Source organism: Schistocerca serialis, chromosome 5 (genome assembly GCF_023864345.2).
Source record: "Schistocerca serialis cubense isolate TAMUIC-IGC-003099 chromosome 5, iqSchSeri2.2, whole genome shotgun sequence".
Taxonomy (NCBI): domain Eukaryota; kingdom Metazoa; phylum Arthropoda; class Insecta; order Orthoptera; family Acrididae; genus Schistocerca; species Schistocerca serialis.
Genome location: NC_064642.1, coordinates 67,889,883 through 67,911,555, shown reverse-complemented (window position 1 = coordinate 67,911,555; position 21,673 = coordinate 67,889,883). Strand labels below are relative to the sequence as shown.

Here is a 21,673-nt window from a genome sequence, read left to right as displayed (position 1 = left end):
GCTGCAACTTCTCTGTATACTACAGCATCATCCGCGAAAAGCCGCATGGAACTTCCGACACTATCTACTAGGTCATTTATATATATTGTGAAAAGCAGTGGTCCCATAACACTCCCCTGTGGCACGCCAGAGGTTACTTTAACGTCTGTAGACGTCTCTCCATTGAGAACAACATGCTGTGTTCTGTTTGCTAAAAACTCTTCAATCCAGCCACACAGCTGGTCTGATATTCCGTAGGCTCTTACTTTGTATATCAGGCGACAGTGCGGAACTGTATCGAACGCCTTCCGGAAGTCAAGAAAAATAACATCTACCTGGGAGCCTGTATCTAATATTTTCTGGGTCTCATGAACAAATAAAGCGAGTTGGGTCTCACACGATCGCTGTTTCCGGAATCCATGTTGATTCCTACATAGTAGATTCTGGGTTTCCAAAAACAACATGATACTCGAGCAAAAAACATGTTCTAAAATTCTACAACAGATCCACGTCAGAGATATAGGTCTATAGTTTTGCGCATCTGCTCGACGACCCTTCTTGAAGACTGGGACTACCTGTGCTCTTTTCCAATCATTTGGAACCTTCCGTTCGTCTAGAGACTTGCGGTACACGACTGTTAGAAGGGGGGCAAGTTCTTTCGCGTACTCTGTGTAGAATCGAATTGGTATCCCGTCAGGTCTAGTGGACTTTCCTCTGTTGAGTGATTCCAGTTGCTTTTCTATTCCTCGGACATTGATTTCGATGTCAGCCATTTTTTCGTTTGTGCGAGGATTTAGAAAAGGAACTGCAGTGCAGTCTTCCTCTGTGAAACAGCTTTGCAAAAAGGTGTTCAGTATCTCAGCTTCATGCGTGTCATCCTCTGTTTCAATGCCATCATCATCCCGGAGTGTCTGGATATGCTGTTTCGAGCCACTCACTGATTTAACGTAAGACCAGAACTTCCTAGGATTTTCTGTCAAGTCGGTACATAGAATTTTGATTTCGAATTCACTGAACGCTTCACGCATAGCCCTCCTTACTCTAACTTTGACATCGTTTCGCTTCTGTTTGTCTGAGAGGTTTTGGCTGCGTTTACACTTGGAGTGAAGCTCTCTTTGCTTTTGCAGTAGTTTCCTAACTTTGTTGTTGTACCACGGTGGGTTTTTCCCGTCCCTCACAGTTTTACTCGGCACGTACCTGTCTAAAACGCATTTTACGATTGCCTTGAACTTTTTCCATAAACACTCAACATCGTCAGTGTCGGAACAGAAATTTTCGTTTTGATCTGTTAGGTAGTCTGAAATCTGCCTTCTATTACTCTTGCTAAACAGATTAACCTTCCTCCCTTTTTTATATTCCTATTAACTTCCATATTCAGGGATGCTGCAACGGCCTTATGATCACTGATTCCCTGTTCTGCACTTACAGAGTCGAAAAGTTCTTTTTCCTAGTAGTGTTCCCATTCGAATATCTTATTCTGCGTCATCATTAGACGCAAGTATCAACAGAGTACAAAGCTTTGTTGTAAGATCTACACATGTATCGGGGAATTCCCGTCAGCTACCTAACAGACACACTTTACACTTGGAAGCAAATAAAAACTGCATATGAGACCTACGGTCATCACTTGTTAATAACTTACATTCACCTCATGCTACGTCCGCCTCCGGTAGCTGAGAGGTCAGCGCGACAGAATGTCAATCCTAAAGGATCGGGTTCGATTTCCAGCTGTGTCGGAGATTTTCTCCGTTCAGGGACTTGGTGTTGTGTTGCCTAATCATCATCATTTCATCCCCACCGACGAGCAAGTCGCCGAAGTGGCGTCAAATTGAAAGACTTGCACCCGGCGAACGGTCTATCCAACAGGAGGCCCTAGTCACTCGCCGTTTTACGTCATGCTACGGCTATTGAAAATCTGTTCCACATTAAACAAAAACTTGATACTTTAGTTTTTGTTATCGACGGAATATTAATAAATTTGAGAGACGGAATGTGACGATTACTGTCTTAGCCACAACGAATGATTCATTGCATATTTAATCTTTGATTAGCGGAGTATGCTCTAAAATTAACATTCGTTCATACCATTCCTTCCGAAAGACGCGCTGATCTTAATAAAATCGAATCTTAATAAAATCGTGATATTCGTATAGCGTGACATATACACTAAAGAGCGAAAGAAACTGGTACACCTGCCTAATATAGTGTAGGACCCCTGCGAGTGTGGAGAAGTGCTGCAACATGAGGTGGCGTGCACTCGACTAGTGTCTGAAGTGGTGCTGGAGGGAGCTGACACTATGAAACCTGCAGGGCTGTCCATAAATCAGTAAGAGTACGAGGAGGTGGAGATCTCTTCTGAACAGCACGTTGCAAGACATCCCAGGTATGCTCAATAATGTTCATATCCGGGGAGTTTGGTGGCCAGTGTAAGTGTTTAAACTCAGAAGAGTGTTCTTGGAGCCACTCTGTAGAAGTTATGGACGTGTGGGGTGTCTCATTGTCCTGCTGGAATTGCCCAAGTCCGTCGGAAGGCGCAATGGACACGATTGGTTGTAGGTGATCAGACAGAATGGTTACGTACGTGTCAGCTGTCACAGTCGTATCTAGACGTATCACGGGTCCAATATCACTCCAACTACACACGCCCCACACAGTTACAGAGCCTCTACCAGCTTGAATAGTCCCCTGCTGACATGCAGGGTCCATGGATTCATGGGGTTGTCTCCATACCCGTACACGTCCAACCACGCGATACAATTTGAAACGAGACTCGTCCGACCAGTCAACATGTCGGTGTTGACGGGCCCAGGCGACGGCGACGCGTAAAGCATTGTGTCGTGCAGTCATCGAGGGTACACGAATCAGCCTTCGGCTTCGAAAGCCCATATCGATGATGTTCCGTTGAATGGTTGGCACGCTGACAATTGTTGATGCCGCGGCATTGAAATCTGCAGGAATTTGCGGAAGGGTTGCACTTCTGTCATGCTGAACGATTATCTTCAGTCGTCGTTGGTCCCGTTCTTGCAGGATCTTTTTCCGGCCGCATCGATGTCGGAGGTTTGATGTTTCACCGTGTTTATGATATTCACGGTACACTCGTAAAATGGTCGTACGGGAAAATTCCCACTTCATAGCTACCTCGGAGATGCTGTGTCATATCGCTCGCGCGCCGACTATAACAACAGTTCAAATTCACTTAATTCTTGATAACCTGCCATTGCAGCAGCAGTAACCTATCTAGCAACTGCTCTAGACACTTTTTGTCTTATAAAGACGTGGCTGACCGCAGCGCGCCGTATTCTGTGTGTTTACGTATCGCTGAATTTGAATACGCAAGCCTATGCCAGTTTCTTTGGTGTTTCAGAGTAGAGGGTAAGAGAGAGAGATAAACACATATTTTATGATGTAAAAAAACGACGGCAATATTAATATTTACGCTACTGTTAACACAGCCACATCTCACTCATCATCAAGGATAAGAGCCACTCGTAATTGGAGAGAATAGTTCAATACTCGCCTGTAACGTACGGCCAGCAGGAGCTGAAGGACGACCATACGAATCTGGATGATGTTATATGCAGGAAAATGCGTAATTGTCTGTTCAAGAAGACTCATGTTCCAGTATTTTGAACTCAGGAAAGAGGTGCAGCTGCAGCTCAGAACTGAAACTTCTAACGATCAGTGTAGACGGTTACTAAACCGGCATGATAGCCAGATGAATCTTGACGTACGATACGTAATTTATTTAATATTTTAAAAACTGTATATCATATCGTCAGTATGAGATAGATAGTGAGCTAAGTCCTGCATAAAAATGTTGCCGTGTCTAAATATTGTCCCGTGCTGTGTCTTTAATAATAACAGTCATTAATGAAAAGAGACTCAAGATGTTGATTCGCCCAGCTATACTTCCTCTAATTCCTCAGTACCGTGTCTAATGTTCTGAAAAAGGTGGCTTGTACGAATGATAAATTTGAGGCTTCCTGTTACACGATTTGCTACACTACACTAATCACGTATTATCTGTACACTCCAATGGCCAGACTCCCAGTAATCTGCTGGCATATTTTGAATTACATGCAGAGGCTTATGTGCTGAAGTTTCGGGGACGAAAATGTGTGTGCAAGAAAGAAATCTTTTTTATTACTGCCTAATCAACCCAATTAGAAATTCAAATTTATTATTCAAGGAGTGCTTTTTACCTTCCACTAGACGGTGCATTTGCAATGGCAGTATTTCTTTGACGTACTGAAGCATATGCATGCAGAATTAAGGAAATTTTCCGATATTACAGAGGTTTAAATTCTTTCTTTATGTTTCGTGAGTTCTCTAAATCATTTCAGACGAATACGGAGGTCACTTTATAGGCCGGCCCACGGCTGGTTCCTCAGCCTACACTTAGTAAAATTGTGTTAATTGTTTTTTTAAGTTCATATTTTCCCATGGGTACGAAGAAGGTGGCATGCTCAAGGGTGTCGTGAACATCTTATCTCAAGGAGAAAAAGAAATGGAAGTCTAGACCAAGTCCTTAGAACACTGGGAAAAAAACGACTGATACGGCCATGTATTTGTAGCATCCATTTTAGTAGCGTTCACAGTAAAAAAAGTAGTGTTGACATGAATCATAGATCAAAGCCTACATCAGACAGAGAACGTTCTCCCTCTAGGAAAGGAACCGCAGTACCCTCAGAAATGGCCAGACCGTAGAGAAATACCAACGGCAATGTCGCTTACATGTTGATGACTTTCTTCAGCATTTTGATTATTCTGCTCACTTTGGGTTACTACCAACTGCAGCGTTAGTTTTAAAATATTTTAATGACAGATTATGCGTTGATAATCTTTTGGTGTGCCTTCTTGACTGCAAGCCGTCCAGCCGTACTGCAGCTACACAAACACTGCTGAAATGAACTACAGTTCGATTCTTACCTGGTGGCCCTGTTTATTCCACCGTTGTGTGGCCTTCTCTGTGCAATTAAAATTAGTCATTAATGTGGAACGACAAACAGCGACAGGCAAGGGACTGCTGATTGTCCCCATCTTCAGGTCACCAAATTGCGAATTATCATTTTGTTTGTACGTGAGGCATCAGTAGGCGTCGACGATTAGGAAGCTGTATGATTCTTCTTGCCGCTGTCAGTGGCACTATATTCTGAAGGATTCCTGCCCGCGTGTCAGCTCTGTGCTCACATGGAACATGCAGGTGTTCGCTTTGCAGATCGTCAAAACCTCACAACACTCTGTGAAGTAATTAAGTCATTCCTCGTAAGCCAATCGCCGTAAAAAATTTATATAACCTTCCACAGTAACTTCCCGAGCGAGGTGGCGCAGTGACTAGCACACTGGACTCGGATTCCGGAGGACGATGGTTCAATCGCACGGCCGGCCATCCTGATTTAGGTTTTCCTTGATTTCCCTAAATCGCTCCAGGAAAATGCCGGGATGGTTCCTTTGAAAGGGCACGGCCGGCTTACTTCCCCGTTCTTCCCTAATCCGACGAGACCGATGACCTCGCTGTCTGGTCTCCTCCCCCAAACAATCCAATCCAAATCCAGAGTAACTTAGGCTAACTGTCTTACAAATTTCAGTTTTATACTTTAACCAATTTCAACAATAGTTCAGAGTAACTAAAACTAGAGTTCGTAACTACTCATTAGGAGAAAACTCCTGAAACGTTAAAATGTATTGGTAAATAAATAAGAGGAGGACTCAACACTTTAGTGCTGTAGGGTTTACATCAGGCGAGATTGGTCGCCAAGACATCAACGTGAGTGCACTGTAATGCTGCTCAAACCACTGTGGCACGGTTTGGGCTCCTAGACACGGGCAACTCTACCGCTGAAAAACGACATCGCTGTCGTGGAAGACATCACGCATGAAGGGATGCAGGTCACTCACAGCTGTCAGCGTGTATTCGATTTCTACCATGGGTCCCATGGAAGCGCAGGAGGATGTCTCCCACAGCATAACACTGCTCCCCCTAGCCTGCGTCCGTGGCGCGCTGCACGTTTCGAGCCACCGTCCACCTCGATGACGGCATTTGTGGAGACGACCATTGACTACAGATGTGGTTCTCCCAAAGAGCCGAGACGTCTCCACTGATCGACGGTCAAACTCCGATGTTTGCGTGCTCACTGCAGTCGTAACTGACGATGTCGTTGGGTCAACATATGAACACGTGGGGGTGGTCTGCTGCGGTGCTCCATGTTCAACAACGTACGACGAACGGTGAGCAGGCACCAGCATTGCGCTCTTTCGGCAGAGATCCCACAGATCACCACCTATCCAACTTTAAAGAGTAGACAAGCCTCCGAACCCCACGTTCTGTGAAGAGCTGTGGACGTCCAACCATTTAGCGCCTAGTGGTAGTTTCACTGTGCTTCTACCTCTTTCCGTAGTTGCTCACGACAATAGCACGTGAACATTCCACCAGCTTCGCCGTTTGCGAGACACTCGTTCACAGGCTTTGCTTAATAATAATCTGCCCTTTGTCAAAATCGCTTATCTCGATGGATTTCCCCCATTTGCAGCCAGCATTTTCACTAGGGTGATCCCCCGTCCGTTTCTGCTACACTTACACACTTTTAGCAACGGCCACGTGCCCTCAGCATCACCAGGAAACATCCAATGCCAGGGTGGAGAGTGGTCAAAAAGTTTTGGCTTGTCAGTATAGGTGTGACAATACTCCTCTCTAGTTGAGGAGTGGTCTTAGTGTGGGACGACATGTCTAACTTGCATTCCGAAGTCCCTGCTTAGTAATTGTGCAGAGCATTTGACTAAATTACAGTTAGGTATCGCAATTTAGATAGCTTCCTGTAGTGTCAAGCGTCATCACGGTTGCCCATCGGAGTGCGTAGGGATAGGGATGTTTTGATGCTATGAAACTATAGATACCTGCTCAAATTAGTAGTACTGAGTTCGTCCTGGGATACTACTCATATGAGTCTCCAAACGCAACGATTCATACTCATATCGATAACATCTGAATTTTTGTATGTAGCTGAAGTAATGCTGAGTATATGTGACATTTAACTTGTTTGCCTATTTTATGTAGTCTAATAAAACACATTAAATAGTTTTATTTCTGTATGAAAGATAAAAAATCATATTTTGGAAGGTTTGCCAAAAAGATCAATTGCTGCATATATTTAGGTTACAACTTATTTCTATTCTGAGTCATAGGTGCAACAGTTTTCGAAAGTAATCCCTCACGAGGCACAGACGTTGCGACAACGACGAGGTATTGGTGAACATATTTATACAAACACGAAAAAATGACTTTCATATCTTCCCGTTCTGGAAATGGGTTGCTTTTTACAAGATACATAGGGTTTGACAAATGAAGAGATTTTTCATCACTTTGGTGTGTTTCCGTTTTGGTTTTGTGGCCGTGCACTAACTGATCATGTTGTTTCCACGAACCATATTCCTATGTTGCAGCAGAGGAAGCGGCACCCTCCTCCGATTCGCTTGGGCTGCTTTGTCTTTGATAAACCAGACGTTTGAGGTTACATACGCCTCGCCCGCATGCTGCCGGACCTTGAAAATGAACGCTTTTAATCCTGAGAGCCAGCATAGTAGCAATGGGTGCATGGTCATTTAACTTAGTTAATCCACACTATTCCTTCAGCTCTCTCAATAAAACTTCTTTGTATTCTCTGACAGTTGGTGAAACTGGTGAGATACAATATTAATGTCTGTTGGCACATAATTTATCATTGATATAGATTTTGATATTTTAAGACTCTTTCACCCACACGTTTGTCTTGTTACATATTCAAAAGGCATATATAAATTTTGTACATGGCTCCACGTTCAGAGACAGTGAATAGTTACAATTGAAAGAAAACAGCCCTCGGTCACTATTTTTAAGGAATTAACCAGGTTCCAACACTGCTAGGAGTGTCTTCCTGAGAATTTATATCAGAGAATGGTCTATAACATGGTCACAGAATTATGACTAAAAACGTATGATACAGAGTAGAAGTACGGAATCATCGTGAAAGACTAGCAGTACTTATATGTCATTCATAAAATAATAAATATGCCAAAAGGGCACTACTCACAAAGATATTTAAGATAAAGAAAACTGTGATGGCGAGCCACTAAAGGCTGCTCGTTACTTGCGTGGTGCAGGTTACAAAACGGACTTATTTTATAAAGCTGTAATTGGCTGAGTGTTTTCATATCTAAAGTAGTTGGCACGTGAGATGCTGAAACACTGTCAACCACGATTTCAGATATCACATTCCTCAAATGTAAGATTCGCTCCAACATGAAGAAGGCGGCATTCCAAGTTGTTTTAACATCAGAAACAAGCTTCAAAAGTGAGCCTTCAGGATTATTGTTTGCATACGACAGGATCACGTCGTTGTCAGTATGTCTGTCTGCCTGCCTCTCCGACTGTTAAAACTTTTTTATCAGGAACGGGTAGACGTATAAAACTGAAATTTATCGCATACTGAGGTCTATTGTCCCTTGGCGGTGTAAAACATTGATGCCTCTAAGTTAATGCAGTCAAAAGATACGTTACATATTTTCATAGTCGCAAACTCACTCGTCAAAACCTACAGGCTACTTCCGGCTAGCCGAGAATCATGAAATTTGGCAAGAAGCAAAGTTTCACACTACAACGAAAGGAAAAAAAATCCGAAAACTGCGAATTTGTAACAACATGACACGAAAAAAGTTTTTTAAAATTTTATCTTACACTCTGTTCGTCCGTCTCTTAAGAGCCTTTTCTCCTCAGTAACGGGTAGACGCATCAAATTGAAATCTATGTTACATACTAAGTTCTGTAACCTCTTGGCGGTGTAATAAATATGTAAGCTTCCAAATTGATGCAGCCAAAAGGTATTGCCATTTATGACATATATTTTGATACTGGCAAACTGAATCATCAAAACCTATAGGGTACTTGCCGTTGGCATGTTGTTGTTGTTGTCTTCAGTCCTGAGACTGGTTTGATGCAGCTCTCCATGCTACTCTATCCTGTGCAAGTTTCTTCATCTCCCAGTACCTGCTGCAACCTACATCCTTCTGAACCTGCTTAATGTATTCATCTCTTGGCCTCCCTCTACGATTTTTACCCTTCACACTGCCCTCCAGTACTAAATTGGTGATCCCTTGATGCCTCAGAATATGTCCTACCAAGCGATCCCTTCTTCCAGTCAAGTTGTGCCACAAGCTCCTCTTCTCCCCAATTCTATTCAATACCTCCTCATTAGTTATGTGATCTACCCATCTAATCTTCAGCATTCTTCTGTAGCACCACATTTCGAAAGCTTCTATTCTCTTCTTGTCCAAACTATTTATCGTCCCGTTGGCATAGAATCTTGAATTTTGTCAGGAAGCAAGGTTCCACTGTAGTGGCAAAGGAAGAAATCTGAAAGTTGGTTATTGATTGTCGCGTCACATGAAAAAATGTTATTTTGTCATTTGTTATCCGACGACAAATTTAAAAAGAAAACAATCAGTAGTTCTGCATTCAGCTCTACTGGCTTTCATCCTTTAAAAGTGAAGTATTAGGCGAAGAATGATTTTATTTCTCGTATGACTTGTTTCGGAAATTACCCATGATCAGATATTCAAAAGTGATTACTGGACGTAGATAAGGCGTTTCAAGTTGTATGTGAAGCAAACATTCGCAGAGTAGTAAAACGTTGAAGGTAGTCTGTGAATATTTTTCATAGGACTGGAAGCGCCGATCTACGTGCAGTGATCGCTCCTGGACATCTGACAATAGATTCTGAAGCGCGTCATATGAGCTATAAAGCCATTCTTGGGCTAATATTTGATTTTTACCATTGTGATGCAGTCATCCTGAATGGAGAACTGGTCGTCTGCCTCCTGCATGACTTTGTGCCACGTATATAGTATTGAAACTAAAACATTATCGAAAATCTTTGAATGTCTGGGACCGATATCTTGCCACTATCAATGTCGGTAACAGGCAGAAACGGTCGAAGTTGTCGATTCCCAGAATGGATGAACTATCTGTATACGTTAGTAAGTTTGTACCGAACTCTCGATTAGATCAGTCCGCAGCTCGTGTTCTCGCAGTCTCACGGTCTCGTTCTCGCTTCCCGAGCACGAGGTACCGGGTTGGATTCCCGGCGGGGTCAGGGATTTTCACCTGCCTCAAGACGATTGGGTGTTTGTGTTGTCCTCATTATTTCATCATAATTCATGAAAGTGGCGCGTTTGGACTGAGCAAGGTTGGGAATTTGTATGGACACTGATAACCGCGAAGTTGAGCGCCCCCCACACCAAACATCATCACCATTATCATCATCATCGATCAGATCTCAACCTGACAATTTTTTATATTTTTCTAATGACTGCAGGATTGCGAGCAAGAAGAGACAATACGGCCGAAGAGAAGATGAACACGCCCAGCTGAATAAGGGCACCGCACGCTTAGAGGGGGGTGGGCGAGAGCGGAGGGCAGATGGTAGTACCGTAGCCACAATCGCTCACTCGCTGCTCAGCTGTGTGCGTAAAATCGATTGGATAAAAGTACTTTTGTTTCGATACTGAATAAGTATCGGTGGAAGTACTCGATTGTGAAAGTACTCGGTATCGAAACAAAAGTGTCGGATACTTACAAGGGGAGGCCGCCAATTGTGAAATTCAGATTCGATTCATACTGCGCATAATAAAAGCTCATGGCCAGAGGTGTAATGTGGCAAAGCACCAAGATGCACTTCTCAGCCGTTGTCGAGAAAATCGACAGTTAAAAGAAACCGTTGCGATGAAATACTCTCTACGATTTATAATTTTCTACAGCGTCGGTGTGCAGCGGTAAGCGCTCGGGTTCGTGATCCGAAGGTCGCCGGTTCGAATCTCGCGCCATGCAAACTTTTTTTTTTAGTATTTGTTATATATATATATATATATATATATATATATATATATATATATATATAATTCCCGGCAATCAGTTGCAACAATTATGCATATAATAAGTTGTTGAAAGTCGCTTGTCGTGGAAAAACTGGCGACTTCGAACATCATTATGTTTTCCGCAAACAAAGGTGTATTTCACAAATGTTATTAATTGTCTTCATAATGTTAACCACGTATAGTTAACGGAATACGTAGAAACGACATTCAGAAACGAATACGTATAGCGTAAGTCAAACGTTCGAATTAGAATAGAAACCCCACGGACACAAATTTGCTGTGGCAGGTATGAAATATAAACTCCGTTACTCGCTCGTTACACTTGAAGGACAGATGTTGAATGGGCCGAAACGAGCCGCCGCATAACAGCGTAGTTGCGTGCTAACTTCGAAAGAAGGTAGATTCGGTCCCAAGCGCAACTTATAACATCGTCGAAAATCAGTGCGGACGGGAGAGCTTTGGTACACCCTGTTAAACAAACGGAAAAATGGAGGCGGTACAATTGGAGAGCGATCCGCCTTCACCAACATGCATAAGCAATTCATATATATATATATATATATATATATATATATATATATATATATATATATATATTTGAATTACAAAAAACTAATAATAAAAAAAAGTTGCATGGCGGGGGATTCGATCTGGCTACCTTCAGATTACGAACCCGAGCGCTTACCGCTGCGCCAGGACGCTCTAGAAAATTATTAATCGTCGAGAGTATTTCACCGCAACGGTTTCTTTTAATTGTCTATTTTCTCGACAACGGCTGAGAAGTGCATCTTGGTGCTTTGCCACATTACACCTCTGGTCATGAGCTTTTATTATGCGCAGTATGAATCGCATCTGAATTTCACAATTGGCGGCCTCCCCTTGTTAGTTGTATCTACTTGTGTTGGAACACGCGTGGCTGCGGGAGAGGTAAGAGGAGTGAGGCGGCGGTCGTGTGGCAGGGGAATGGTGATGGCGGCGAGCCGCGACGTGCCGCGCATGTTCCGGCTGAGCGTGCTCGACGGCGGCGTGTGGGTGGCCTCCTTCCTGGGCGTCGTGCTGCTCGACACGGCGCTCGGCCTGCTGCTGGGCGTCGCCCTGTCGCTGCTCTTCCTGGTCGTCAGGGGGGCCGCGCCGCGAGTCCAGGTGCTCGGCATGCTGGCCGCCGCCAAAGGTGAGGGGCGGGGCGGGGCGCCGGAACCCCGCCCACTGGCGACGGAAACACCGCATCGCAGCCCCCTCAGATTTACCGGTAACATGGTGGGGTGGGCAGCACAGAAAAAGTGAACACAGATGAAGCACGAAAACAGGAAGGAGGTGTACTTAACAGCGAAAAAATTTTTTTGGAAATTTGTGGTAAGTTACTATGGGACTTAACTGCTGAGGTCATCGGTCCCTAGGCTTGCACACTACTTAATCTAACTGAAACTAACTTATTCTAGGGACAACCCACGCAGCTATGCTCGAGGGAGGACTCGATCCTCCGTCGGGGGGAGTCGCGCGAACAGTGACAAGGCGTCCCAGACCGGGTGACTGCAAAAAAGGAACAATACAGTGTACCGTGCAAGCTCAAGATGTATAACATCGAGCGAGTACGAATAGCCAGCACGTTGTATTTGTATGCTCACGCTGTTGGAATGTGAAGGGGGTGATCTGTGTTCCGATCTTCCTCATGCCCAATTTTCTTTTTTTTCTTTTTTCACTACATTATGATATGTCTGTCCGGTCATTGACGTGTCTGTTCGTTGTATTCAAATTTGTGTCTGCGTCATGCTGCAACACCCGTTTGCAACAGCGAGTTATAAGGAAGAGACCTCCAGATGTACCTAGCTCTTAAAAATGGTTCAAATGGTTCTGAGCACTATGAGTCTAAACTTCTGAGGTCATCAGTCCCCTAGAACTCAGAACCACTTAAACCTAACTAGCCTAAGGACATCACACACATCCATGTCCGAGGCAGGATTCGAATCTGCGACCATAGCAGCAGCGCGGCTGCGTACTGAAGCGCCTAGGACCGCTCGGCCACAACGACCGGCGTGGAGGTAGAAACCCGACAAACGCTATAACAGCGTTACTGCTTATCGCGCAACAGTAGGTTACCCCTGAAATTAGTGCCCCCTGCCGGCTATTGTGAAGAAAAACACTTAGTAGAGTAACTTACTTAAACAACAACACGCTGTGTTACGTAGTCCTGACACGAGCTGGGCTACATGTGCAGAAAACAATTCTCAGAGATTTATTTTGCGTAATTTTGATCGCGAAACTCGATTATTAAACCAAAAAAGAAACCGTTTTTCTCCGACCTTAACGGAAGTAACCACGTCGGAGTTTCGCAACAAATATCGAAACACGAAACTCCCGTAAATCAGTTTGTAAATAATGAAGGAAATTGTTATAATTTTGTACAGTTTTAACTGTAAGAGCCAAATAAACTCGCTCTAGGTCATGAGTAAGTCGTAATATGAAGTCTTACTGAAAGTAAACGCATTTTACGTAGCTGCTAGCTCTGATTCGAAACTCCCACCTATAGCGTGCCTTGCACGAATAACGGACGAGCCACCTAACTGTCATTGGTCGGTGCTCAGAATTTAATGGTGGGCAGAACATAACGCGGGCTGGAGCATACCACAATAAACACACACAAATGTGCCTAATAAAAACGCTGTTAATATCCGTAAAAACACACCCTTCCAGAGAATACGTAAAACACGTGCAGTAACAACTACAATAAGATGAATGAATAAGATATAGAAACTAAATAGTAACAACTACTATTAAGAGAGGATTCAACAATGTCAACACTGATTGCAAACACACTTTCAACATTTAGTTTTTTTTAAAGCAAATACTTAGAAAAGTTTGCACGAAAGAGAAAGAAATTAAAGCTGAAACTGCATGAGACGCTTTAAGAGCGTACAGGGAGAGCGTTTGGCACACAGCTTCTCTTCGCGCGGTCTTTGCATTGAGACGTCGTTGTCGGCTTATCGCTGCTGGCGTCGTAATTGAAGTAACTCTATCAGGCAGAAAATTGTAGCCGATGCATTCTCTTAATTAGTAAATGATTCCCCTGTGGGTAATAGTATTTCCCTGCATTCTTTTAGTCACAGGCAAGGCAGATGTAATCGTTACTGTGTAGATCTGCTTTCTATATGTTCGCGATTTCAATGTTCCATACACACGTTTTTGCTTCTAACGTCCTGTACACAATTTTGAAGCAGTATACAATGCATTTTTACTAGAGATCGCGACGTTAATAACAATCTGCTTTTTTGGCAATAACGATCGCCAACTCATATTTATTGCGAAAAACAGAACCACCCATACCAAAGAGTTCATAGCTCTCCACGGCGAAAGTTAAAGTTATAGTGGGAGCAGTAAATCATTGAATCATACTCAAGATAATAAGTTCATTGTACTGTAATTCGGTCAACTCAGTTACGTGCAAAACAACTCGTTTCTAGCTACGAAAATCACAGTCCATTTAAATAAACATTGTCACTGCTGTTTATAGTTCTCCAAGAAGCTCACTGTTTACATTTTGTTTCATAACGTCCATGTTTAAATTTAGTTTCTAGCGTGACCGAAAAATAACAACATGGCCATAGATTCTCGTGTGCCTCCGTCGAGCCCGATTACACAACACACCCGTCCACTCCACGGCGTTACGCCCCTGGATAACGTCACTCTTCGACTGTCGATCATCGATTCGCTCTCGCATCGCTGTTAATACGACAATGCTGCATATTACATTTGATTTCACACAACGCTTTTCAAAAATGCATTACAAAGAAAATGAAACATATATTGATACATTTTCATACACAATAAAGAGATTCATGTAGCAATATTAATAAATCAAAAAGCATTTAAGTTTCATACTAGAAAACCAAAGAACAAATATTCTAAATTGTCAAAATATATGTGTACAGAATAAATGAAGCAGAAGGAGAGAAAGAAGGAAAAAGAAATATCTGTCATAATTAGCGATATTTTCACACAATACACCGTACTTATTGTTTCTTCCACTTTTCGAGAGCTTCCTGGAACTGATTTTCTGGTATGGCGCACATATCTCCTATTGCACTGTGTTGAATCTCTTCTACGGCTTGGAAACTACGTCCTTTATAACGTGGTTTCAAGTTTGGGAAACAGAAAAAAGACTGCTTGCGCTATGTCCGGAGAATACGGTGTATGGGATGCAAAGTTAATTTAGTGTTTTGCTAGATAGCTGCGGACAAGGAGTAACGCGTGATCCGGAACATTGTCATGATACAACATCCAAGTCCGGTTCTCCCAAAATCCACGCGTTTTCCTGCACACTGCGTCTGTCATGAGTGACAGGATTCCCTGGTAGATTTCCCCGGTTACCATCTGACCACGTGATGCAGATTCCTTATGGACAGTGATGATGTGGAAGATGGTCCAGGGTGGGATAGTCGCCGACCGGCAGTCTCCCTCGTTGAAAACGCTTGAACTACTCACTGCGCTGCGTACGACTCGTTCAGTTAGCTAAGCAGCTGCAATTTCTCTGTGGTAGTTTTGCCTTGCCAAGATCGAAGGGATATTTCACTCACACACACACACACACACACACACACACACACACACACAGAGAGAGAGAGAGAGAGAGAGAGAGAGAGAGAGAGAGGGGGGGGGGAGAGAGAGAGAGAGAGAGAGAGAGAGATGAGTTTTTCTTCAAGCTCTTCCACCGTCGTTCGCAACTCGTGGTCCCGCTTCCCGAGCACGAGGGCCCGGGTTCGATTCCCAGCGGGGTCAGGGATTTTCACCTGCTTCGAGATTACTGGTTACTTGTGTTGTCCTCATCATTTCATCATAATTCATGACAGTGGCGAGATTGGAACGAGCAAAGGTTGGGAATTTGTATGGGCGCTGATAACCGAGCAGTTGAACGCTCCACAAACCAGTCATCATCATCATCATCTTCTTCATCGTCTTCTTCTCCACTGTCACTCCGGCACTAATCCGAGTTGCTTTTTGAACGAACGTCGTAATCACAGGCCACCTTCCGGTGCGTGACGGAGTCTACCATGTACCACTATTAGTTCCCATTCCTGTTCTAATTGGAAAGGGCCCGAAGGAGAAACGAGGGTCTATATGTCTTCGTACGAGCCCTAATTTCTCTTATCTTGTCTTCGCGATCAGTAAGCAAAATGTATATCGGCGATAGTACAATCGTTCTTCAGTCAGCATAAAACACCGGTTCTCTAAATTTTCTCGATATTATTCCGCGAAATGAACGTTTTCTTTCCTCCACGGATTCCCATTTCATTCCTCCGAGGATTCCCATTTGAATTCACGGACCATTTCCGTAATACTCGCGTGCTAATCGAAGCTACCGGTAACGAACTTTGCAGCATATTTCTGAAATGCTTCAGTGTATCCCTGGTGCAGATCCCTAAGTTCCGATCACTACTCACGAGCCAGCCGGAGTGGCCGAGCGGTTCTAAGCGCTACAGTCTGGAACCGCGGGACTGCTACGGTCGCAGGTTCGAATCCTGGCTCGGGCATGGATGTAATTGGTGTCCTTAGGTTAGTTAGGTTTAAGTAGTTCTAAGTTCTAGGGGACTAATGACCTCCGAAGATAAGTCCCATAGTGCTCAGAGCCATTTGATTACACACTACTGGCTATTAAAATTGCTACACGAAGAAGAAATGCAGATGATAAACGGGTATTCATTGGACAAATATATTGTACGAGAACTGACATGTGATTACATTTTCACGCAATTTGAGTGCATAGATCCTGAGAAATCAGTACCCAGAACAACCACCTCTGGCCGTAATAATGGCCTTGATACGCCTGGGCATTGAGTCAAGCAGAGCTTGGATGGCGTGCACATGTACAGCTGCCCATGCAGCTTCAACACAATACCACAGTTCATCAAGAGTAGTGAGGGGCGTATTGTGACGAGTCAGTTGCTCGGCCACCACTGACCAGACGTTTTCAATTGGTGAGAGATGTGGAGAATGTGCTGGCCAGGGCAGCAGTCGAAAATTTTCTGTATCCAGAAAAACCCGTACAGGACCTGCAGCATGCGGTCGTGCATTATCATACTGAAATGTAGGGTTTCGCACGGATCGAATGAAGGGTAGAGCCACGGGTCGTAACACATCTGATACGTCACGTCCACTGTTTAAACTGCCGTCAATGAGAACCAGAGGTGACCTAGACGTGTAACCAATGGCGTATCACGCCGGGTGATACGCCAGTATGGCCATGACGAATACACGCTTCCAATGTGCGTTCATCGCGATGTCGCCACACACGGATGGGACCATCATGATGCTGTAAACACAACCTGGATTCTTCCGAAAAAATGATGTTTTGCCGTTCGTGCTCCCAGGTTCGTCGTTGAGTACACCATCGCAGGCGCTCCTGTCTGTGATGCAGCGTCAAGGGTAACCGCAGCCACGGTCTCCGAGCTGATAGTCCATGCTGCTGCAAACGTCGTCAAACTGTTCGTGCAGGTGGTTGTTGTCTCGTAAACGTCCCCATCTGTTGACTAAGAGATCGAGACGTGGCTGCACGATCCGTTACAGGCATGCGGATAAGATGCCTGTCATCTCGACTGCTAGTGATACGAGGCCGTTGGGATCCAGCACGGCGTTCCGTATTACCTTCCTGAATCAAATGGCTCTGAGCACTGTGGGACTTAACTTCTAAGGTCAGCAGTCCCCTAGAACTTAGAACTACTTAAACCTAACTAACCTAAGGACATCACACACATCCATGCCCGAGGCAGGATTCGAACCTGCGACCGTAGCAGTCGCTCGGCTCCAGACTGTAGCGCCTAGAACCGCACAGCCACTCCGGCCGGCAGCAAAATAAGAATTTTACACGAGAGACAAAAAAGTGTCGAAAATGCGTAATACATCTCACAGTGGTGTTAAATTCGCATCGTAGAACTACAAGGAAATATTGGATCAAATAAAAATGTGAAACAAAAAAAAATACGCTTTAGAAAGCTTAATTACGGCACATACGCGGAACTGTCTCGGTATTTATGCCGTGATCTGTTACTTACGCGGTATTTGTTTGTAAGTCTCCTGGCACGACTTGACACATTTACGTTGGCATTTGGTGCTGAGAAAGCCAGTAAGAACACGTTTTGGTGTATTAATAATTTTTTATTGAAAGATTTCACAGAAACATTTTAAATAAATATACCGTTTACATAATTCCGATAATGTCTGCACATATCCTCAGGAAAAATCCTAAACGTCACTAAAAGACTCAAAGCAGCAACAGAGAATTACACTACACTGATACTCGTCACACAGTTACCCCCACGATAATTTTCAGTCAGAAGGAATGTTGTCATAATAACTATGACAATCTTTAGGAAGAATAGATTTAAGTTTTTGTAAATGATCCCATTTGGATTTCTTGATTTTCAGTCTTTCTTTGTATAGTTTCAGGGAGCAAACATCTCGGTAATTCTTGCCACACCTCGTTAGCACTTGTAGTAAATAATACCATTTGAGCGGTACTGTAGCGCCCTCAGATCGGTAACTGTAGGCTCATTTTTACAGCTCTTCCAGGTCTAATTGAGTCGTACAGCCACAAACTATTCTCTGCGTAGTTGATGAAGAAGGAATAATCTAGGTAATGGACTTCGTATGATTATTGCTTCTTCTCGCTTCTTTAGATATCAAAGCGTATTGGTTAGGAAGTGTAACTTCATGTGCTTTAGGCTTGCACTCAAAGGAACTGTGAACTGAGTCACATTCCGTCTGAGTATGGCCTTTCTCCTAAAACTTTTGTGTAATCAGTACTCCAAAATCAATTGCTAATTTTAAAAGTGCAGTTGATAATATCGGTTCTGATATGTGCAGCCGTCAGAATACAGAATGACTTAAACGGGATTTTCCTTAATTGTTCTGGATAGGGTGTCCACGATGCATGAGGCAAAACATGATGCAACCAAATCACCTTGCGTTTTATCGAACCAGTAACATACTGCATCACGAATTCCGCAATTACATATTGTAAAGTTATGAACAGCCAACTTTGTTTTATAATAAACTGCAGTTGCACTTAAAAATGGAGCTACCTTCACGGCCTGTAAATCCATGGTATATCCCGAGCAGAGCTTCTGCTGGGCTTCTTTCTTGTCAGCATCTTTTTGCCTCCTTGCCTGCTCATTCTGTTCTGTATGTTGCTTCCACACGTCTTCACTCACGTTACCAAGCCTGTAACTACAACACAAGTCGCAATGGTCTTTCTTGTGGGAAAATAAGTTAATATTACCATCTTCTAAAAGCAAGTTAAAGGTAGCCCGACTTAATGGTGAAACCTTCTCCGCATGACATTTTTCCACATAGAGTCCACACAGCTGTTGTTTGGGTTGTAAAATAGGGTCAAGGTACAACTTGGAGGAGGATTTCCTGCAATGATGCGACGGGAGCTTCGGAATAGAGTCCAGGAATTCTTTCTTGAAGGTTCTCTCATCTTTCGTCTTCGTCTGTTTGATTCGAGGTCGTGACGATTCTGTATCAGGACTCATCCCATGTGTGGAATAACCCAGCCAATATCGGACAGTCCATTCTTTAATCCCAAGAGTTCTTTTCTATCCAATATACGCCTGTCCACGCATTCTCAGAATTTTATTGGCATTTTTATTCCGATCTTCAGAATGTGGTTTAGACTTCCTTTCCCTGTCACTGATTACCTCGCCATAAAATTCTTGGCCGTCACTGTCAGCATCATTATTGCTCCCGTGATCTTCCGATAACTTATCCAGACTGTTTGGCAAACAATGAGCACCATCGCATAGCAATGAGTGTGAAGTACTGTCGTCTGTAGTGGAAACTGTGACTGTGGTTTCATTTTGAGCATTGTTTGATACAGCCACTGAAGTTCCTAGACGGAAAAATATTTATAAATTAATTTAAGCAGACAAATATGAAGCTCAAATTCATGTATTTATGAGAACGACGGCATCAGTAATACGATTAACAATAATCCCAAGAAAATTTATCTGCGTCATTAGATGTTGCAGGAACGTAACCGAGAACCCCATATACGAAATTAATTCTTCTTCGGTAAATGTAACTTCAGCGTTACGACTTTTCTCGCCTGTTGTTTGTTCCGTATTTACGGTAGATCCTAGAAGAAAGCGGACCGTCTAGAAATCTTTGGCAGAAACGAATAAAGCACAGAACGAGTGAAGTGGGGGCGTTCTGATTTATATCACAATAAGACACTTGCGGTGCTACTAACAAAGATGAATAATAAAACAAGTTTCTTACCGCTGTCAGTCACTCTCCGGAACAATTCTCCGATTTCATAAGCTGAGAAACGATTTCTTCTTCAGTAAAAAGATCGTCATCTATATCGCTGTCCATTATCACGAATGAAGCTACAAGCATGGAACTACTTTCGAGCACTGTTAAATACGTAATAAGGCAGTAACAATGTGCTGTGGCTGCACTGTATTGTTTACAGTATCCATAGATTGTAGATACGCGGTATTTAATTCTCTACAGTTCTGCGGTATTGCCATCTGTTTATTTGCTGTGTCACATAGGCGGTATTGTTTTGGATAATTTTTTTCATGGTAAATAATTAAAAATTCGGCATTATGGCGTTAATAGCAGATGTGCGTACGGTCAACGACATCATATGACTGAAAAACGAAAAATTTGCAATTTGTCAGTTACGCGGTATTGTTTCTTCATCGACGTTATGTCTCTTCCGCATGTGCTTAAAAATGTTTCCACAAAAATTAATGGGAGCCCTCTCAAGTAGCGAAAGTTTAATTATAACCACACAGTAAATTTTTCGAGCTCTGGAGCAAGCCACCATTCGTCACACCAACTAGAAATTTTCTCTAAGTCATTTTGCATCCTGCTACACTCACTCTACACTACACCATCCCATACACCACAGCATCATCAGCAAATAGTAGCAATTGCTGCCCACGGTTTTCCTCAGATCGTGTATGTATACAGAGAACGCAAGCGATACTATGATACTATCTCGACACTATCCCTGTCTCTGATGAACTCTCGTCGTCCAGGACAACGTATTGCATTAAGTCTTCGAGCCACTCACATGTCTCTGTAACTATTCTGCATACTCAGACCTATGTTAACAGTGTGCAGTGTGGCTCTGTATCAAACACTTTTGGGAAGTCTTGGAATATTCAATCTGCCTGTTGTCCAATAATCTGAAGTTCGCAGGATGGAGTGTGAGTAGAGGAAAAGGTTGCAGTTTTCTTATAAATGCAACGCTGTAACAAACTTCACGTCCACCTCTCCACCTCCCGTTGACGAATATTCCGAAACATGCTAGACGGAAATGGTGCAGAGAACGATGTTGCTGGGGACAGGAATGGCATCAGATAGTGTTTTCGGACGAATCCATGTTCTGTTCGCCGCGAACAGGAGGAGCGGTACCACAGTTACTGCATTCGGACAAGACGTACAGCGCCAATTCAAGGCCCTATGGTGTGGGGTGCCATTGGGTACAACAATGGTGCGTGTCCAGGGCGCTGTGACCAGTGAGAGCTACGTCAGTGACACGCTGCGACCCGTAGCCATACCGTTTATGCACAACACCCTAGGCGCCGTTCTTCCGCAAGACAATGCACGACCACATGTTGATGCACAAATTCTTGCCTGCTTGGCGTCACAAGATGTCAACTTTTTTTACTGTGGCCCACCACATCGCCGGACTCGTCGCCAAGTGAAAATGTGTGGAATATGGTGAAACGATGGGTGCAGCGTTGTGACCCGATGCCAAGGACCGGAGACGGACCTTGGAACC

General features: G+C 43.6%; 1 protein-coding gene across 1 annotated transcript in view; it reads left to right on the top strand.

Annotated features, from left to right (window-relative positions):
• LOC126481747 (sulfate transporter-like) overlaps positions 1 to 21,673 on the top strand; it is a 152,312-nt gene that overhangs the window by 119,327 nt on the left and 11,312 nt on the right. The window contains exon 8 of the mRNA XM_050105702.1: positions 11,844 to 12,055. Within this exon, the coding sequence (XP_049961659.1) occupies positions 11,844 to 12,055 (212 nt within the window). The remainder of the gene's footprint in view (positions 1 to 11,843; positions 12,056 to 21,673) is intronic.